General features: G+C 54.7%; 1 protein-coding gene across 1 annotated transcript in view; it reads right to left on the bottom strand.

The window, feature by feature from the left end:
• Nucleotides 1–5,364, bottom strand: part of DAGLA (diacylglycerol lipase alpha) — a 53,951-nt gene that overhangs the window by 28,219 nt on the left and 20,368 nt on the right. Inside the window, exons 4-6 of the mRNA XM_017838934.1 lie at nucleotides 3,285–3,447; nucleotides 2,681–2,819; nucleotides 2,391–2,502 (exon numbers count right to left, since the gene is read on the bottom strand). Coding sequence (XP_017694423.1) covers nucleotides 2,391–2,502; nucleotides 2,681–2,819; nucleotides 3,285–3,447 — 414 coding nt within the window. The remainder of the gene's footprint in view (nucleotides 1–2,390; nucleotides 2,503–2,680; nucleotides 2,820–3,284; nucleotides 3,448–5,364) is intronic.

The following is a 5,364-nucleotide window of genomic DNA, read 5'->3' as shown; positions in this document are numbered from 1 at the left end:
TTAAATCCCTCCAGGGATGGAGACTCCACCTCTGACCTGGGCAGCCTGTTCCAAGCCTTTCCAGGAAGGAATTTTCCCTAATATCCAACCTAAACATCCCCTGGTGCAGCTTGAGGCCGTTTCCTCTCCTCCTGTCCCTTGTTCCCAATCCGCCCCCTGGCTCCCCCCTCCTGTCAGGGAGTTGTATGGAATGGGAAGGTCCCCCCTGAGCTGCTCCCGGTGCTCCAGCCCCTTCCCCAGCTCCACTCCCTTCCCTGCACACGCTCCAGAGAAGGGCAATCCAGCTGGTCTGGCTTGGAAGGGATTTTAAGGATCATCATGTTCCACCTTCCCCTATCCCAGGTTGCTCCAAGCCCCCTCCAACCTGGCCTCAGACACTTCCAGGGATGGGGCAGCCACAGCTCCTCTGGGAAAGCCATTCCAGGGCCTCCCCACCCTCCCAGGGGAGAGTTTCTTCCCCATATTCCATGGAAACCCACCCTCCTGCAGCTTAAGGCCACTGACTCCATGCTCCCTGAAATCCAAGGCTCCTCTGGAGCAGGGCCTTTTTTTATGGAAACACAGATTTAATCCAGGTCAGAGCGATCCAAAATAAAACCCCGCTCCATTTTCCATCAGGGGATCCCACTGGGACAAACCCAAGCCCAGGAAGTGGGTTGTGCCTGGAAGGAAAAGGTGCTGGGAAAGGAATGTTTGCCTGGAAGAGAAGGAGCGAATCCCACAGGCAATCCAGCACCTCCTGCCTGAACATCCAGAACCTTTTGGAAGACTCCCAAGGAGCAATGGGAATAGGAGCGGGCTAAGAGCCAGCAGGGCTCTGCTCTCCAAGATCCCAAAGGAATTCCACAACCTCACTGCAGGGGTGGAACACCCAAGTGTGCTCTCAGCTATTTTCCCTCCAAAATTCCCAAATTATCTTTTCCCAACGCTTTCCTTCCACGTGTTCAGCAGGAGCTCCAAAGCTCCTTGGAAAAGCCTCGGCACGAGGAGCTGAGCCTTTGGCTGGGTTGTTTTCCTTCCTCAGCCCACACATCCCGAAGGGAATGGAAAACCCCCCTGGCACACAATCCAGCCAGGCAGAGAATTCCCTAATCTACTCCTGGAAACCCATTCCAGAGCCTCACACCCTCCCAGGGAAGGCTTTTTCCCTGTTTTCCACAAAATCATCACAGCTGCTCATCCTGGGAACGCCCTGATCCCAAGCAGGAATCACCACACCGGGCTGACAGGGCATTAATTCCAAATATTCCACACACTGGAAAGGTCAGGAGGAATGTCCAGCGTTCCACAACAAAACCCAGCCTCTCCTTCCAACAAAACTTGAGGCCTGATCCTTAGAAAAGCCCAGTTTTCCTTCCCAAAGGAAAACTTCCCATTTCAAGCCACTGGAAAAGCCCAGGGTTCAAAACACACAAAGCCAAGGAAAAACGTGGGATTTGCAGTGGATTTTTGAAAAGCCTCATTTTTCACCCCTTTGGATCCCAGGGACTCCAAAGGCACATTCCTCAAGGACAGGCACAGATGACAGAGGAAACAAAGCCTCTTTGTCTTGTCTCCTACTGGAAAAAAATCCTTCGGAAAACGCTTGGCTGGGTGAAAAAAAACCCTTTTCTCTCCCCATCTGAGAAGCTCCAGGATGGAATCAATCCTTAATTAAAAGATCCCAGTGCCAACACAACAGGAATTGTTTCCTGGCCAAGAAACCTCAGGGCAAAGGGTTGGATTTTGGAGAAAAAGAAGGAAGAAAAGGGGATTTAGAAGGAGATGCTGCCACAATTTAAGGAAAATTTCAGCACTGCCCTAATGAATCCAAGGAAAACGCTGCTCCAGGATGGGCAAACAAGGATTTGCTCAGCCTAGAGAAGGGAAGGCTCAAGGGAGACCTTGGAGCCTCTTCCAGGGCCTAAAGGGACTAAAGAGAGCTGGGAAAGGAGTCTGGAAAAGGACCTGGAGTGACTGGACAAGGGGGAATGGCTTCCCACTGCCAGAGGGCTGGGATAGATGGGATACTGGGAAGGAATGCTTCTCTGGGAGGGTGGAGAGGCCCTGGAATGGATTTCCCAGGGAAGCTGTGGCTGCCCCATCCCTGGAACTGTTCCCAGATGGGGTTTGGAGCGCCCTGAACTAGTGGAAGGCGTCCCAGCCCATGGCAGGGGGTGGAACGAGATGTTCCATAAGGTCCCTTCCAACCCAAACCATTCCAGCATTCCATGATGATTCCATGACCTCCCCTTGCACCCATTTTGCGTCGTTTCCTCTCGCACTTAAATCCCCGAATTCAGACGATTTGTCGAAGGAATCACCTTAAAACCACCCCAGGAATAAAAAGGGGACTGCAAACCACGTAAGAACCGTTCCTGCATCCATCAAATCCAAGCCTGTTCCCTCACCTCTATATCCTTGGTTTTTGTCCCCTGGAAAACCCCGCGATCCCGCAGTTTCCAAGGGAGACCCGTTGGGATCTGCTCTGTCCCAGGGTTGATGGGCACGATCCCATCCAACCTGAGTGCCCCGAGTGCCCCGAGTGCCAGGATTCCCCAGAATGCCAGGATCTCCCGGAGTGCCAGGATCCCCTGGAGTGCCCGGATTCCCTGGAATGCCAGGATCTCTTGGAGTGCCAGGATCCCCCGGAGTGCCAGGATCCCCCGGGAATGCCAGGATCCCCCGGAGTGCCCCTCACCTGAGGTTGTAGGTGCGGAGGTTGCGCTGCCGGCGCTTGGTCGCCCGGAGCTTGACGAAGGTCCTGCCGGTGGGGTCGAAGACGCAGAGCACGGTGATGCAGACGCTCAGGATCACCACCCAGTTACACACCACCATCCCTGCCAAACAAAAAACATGGGAATGGCGCGCTCCGGCCCTCGCTTCCCGCCTCAAACCCACCCGGCCGTCCCGCGGCCGAAGGAAACCCCCCCCCCGGGAAAGCTTCCGAACCGCAGCCGGATGAGTTTTCCCGGCTGTTTTCTGGGGTTGTTGAACACCCCCGGAATATCCAGGACTACAGCACGAGCACATTCCCACCAGGAGGCAGGAAAAGAGTTCCAGGGAAAGAGCGGAGCCATTTTGAAGGGGAAAAGCGGGATTTCCAGACTCCCCCCTTCCCGCCCTTTCCCCGGGAACACGAATCCCCGTCTCGGCGCCAATGGAACGACTGTTCCAGCAATAAACAGGGAGACAAGGAGCGCATTGACAGCTCCGATCCACTTCCAGGCGTCCACCCCCAGCCGGCGGGAGGGAATGGCGGCCGTGGATCCGCCGGAACGCGCCCCGGCATTCCCGCTCCATACCCAGAGTGACGCTCTTGGCCGTGAGGTCATTGCAGGAGGTGTAGTACTGGGTCAGCCACACGATTCCCACGATGGCATAGACGAACTCGATCACCAGGATGGCTGGGAAGAGAGGGAATACCGTGGGTAACGGCAGCGCTCCCCTGAGGATTGATGCCTCTCCCTGTTTTCCAGCGAGGAAACGCAGGGACGAGTTACTCGGCACGGAAGAAAAACGCTTTGGAAGGGGATGCTCGAGGAAATGAAGCAAAAATGTGACTGCTCCCAAAAAAAAAAAAAATAAAAAACGGGATCATGGAGAGGTCAGTGCCCTCGGCTGTGTCAGGGTGTGACTCACAGACCCACATTCCACCCACGCTGCTGGAAAGACTCCCTGAGGCACCGGGAATTGTGGGATCCAGGTCTTAACCACCTCAGACGGTCGGCCTGGCTCCCAGATCCCAAAGAAGTCCTGTGTTTCCAGGATTTCTACACTTAGGAAACGTTCCCAGCGCCCCTGCGGCCTTCCAGGAACAGCTCCCAGGACACATTCCTTAAGGAATCACTTCCTGGCTCCTCAGTTTTACTCTGATAAGGGACATGAGACTGGGCATTCACAGTGGTTTTCCTGGAATAAAAAAGCTGGGAAATGGCTCCCGGGTGCCCATCCTCCCACTTCCCAGAATCCCAAAGAACAAGCGGGCACTCAGGCATGGAGAAGGAAAATAACTCGCTTGGGAACTCCTTGGGATGGAGCCGAGACTAAACCCAGCCCGGCCTAATCCCACCCCCTCTCCTCATCCATGAGGATCTTTCCACAAGTGGTTTTGCCACAGACCTGGAAAAACCAGTTCCAAGGGTTTTCCTGGGCAAGGACCCAGGGTTGGAACCGGCTCCCGCTCATCCCCATCTATCCCTTAAACCCGAGCCAGGCTTTGCCAAGCTCGGCTCTCCTCCCCTCTGCCGGCACCTGCCGCGGGACAGGAGCAGGGACGAGACATTCCCGGGTTCCTGCGGGAGTTCATTCCCTAAATTCCTCCGCATTAACCAGCACAGCCCTAAACTGGGACAGTCACATGGACCTTGCCCACGCACCGGTCACATTCCCACTTCCCTCGGCAGCGCTGATGAACCACCGGGAGAGCAACAAACTCCGGGAAACAGGGACACAACCGGCCCACGATCCGGCGCAAATCCCGGCCCGGAGCTTAGGGAAGAAAAGGGGATGTTCCTTGGGGCAGGAAAACGTCTCCTTGGATCTTCCCCACCTCCCTCGCCCCGGGTTTAGTCTGGGTTTAACACAAACTTCCAGCTTCCCTAGGGAAGGCCGGGAAGCTGGGCAGGGAGATTGGAACTGCCGAGCCAGGTCATCCCTGCTTTTTACTGGATTCCGCAGGAAAACAACCCGGCAAAAAGCAGGGATGCAAAGCCACGAGATGCTTTGTCTGGATCTGCCTTTCCAGAAGGTTTTTTTCCCCGTAAAACCTTCCCCGAGCACAGCAAAAATCTGATTAAATTCCTGCAGCTGGGAGACCACAGAACACAGGGAGAAAACACAGGGAAAACCAGCCCTGGCTGAGAACTCAAGGAATAATCTCTCCCTGCTCTAGTTCTTCTTGGATGGGGGAGACAGGGAATGTTCTCAGGGAGGGAAATGGGTGTTTCTGGGGAGAGAAATGTTCATCTTTAGGGAGGACAATGTGCATTTTTAGGGAGAAAAATATGGGAGTGGGGTTTGGGGAAATTTGGAGGGGTTGGGGGGGTTTCAGGGATTCTGGGGTTTTGGGGAATTTGGAGCACTTTGGGGGCCTTGGGATTTTTTGGGGCATCTGGGGGGTTTTGGAGCCTTTTAGGGATTTGGGGGAGTTTGGGACATTTTGGGGGTTTTGTGTTGCTTTGGGGCATTTGGGGCACTTTGGGAGGGTTTTGGGGGTCTCCCAACACCTCAGGGGAATTTGGGGGCCACAGAGATGCCCATTTGGGGCTGAAAAATGGCTTTAATTGGGCTTTCAGGGGGATTTTATGTCTTTTGGGAGGAGATGGATTTTTGGGGAGGGGTTTTGGGGGGTTTTTGGGGAGGAATTTTGAGGGTGTTTGGGGT

This window comes from Lepidothrix coronata, unplaced genomic scaffold (genome assembly GCF_001604755.1).
Source record: "Lepidothrix coronata isolate B3197 unplaced genomic scaffold, Lepidothrix_coronata-1.0 Scaffold369, whole genome shotgun sequence".
Taxonomy (NCBI): Eukaryota; Metazoa; Chordata; class Aves; order Passeriformes; family Pipridae; genus Lepidothrix; species Lepidothrix coronata.
The sequence above is the reverse complement of the archived record's forward strand: the minus strand, read 5'-3'. Positions and strand labels throughout refer to the sequence as shown.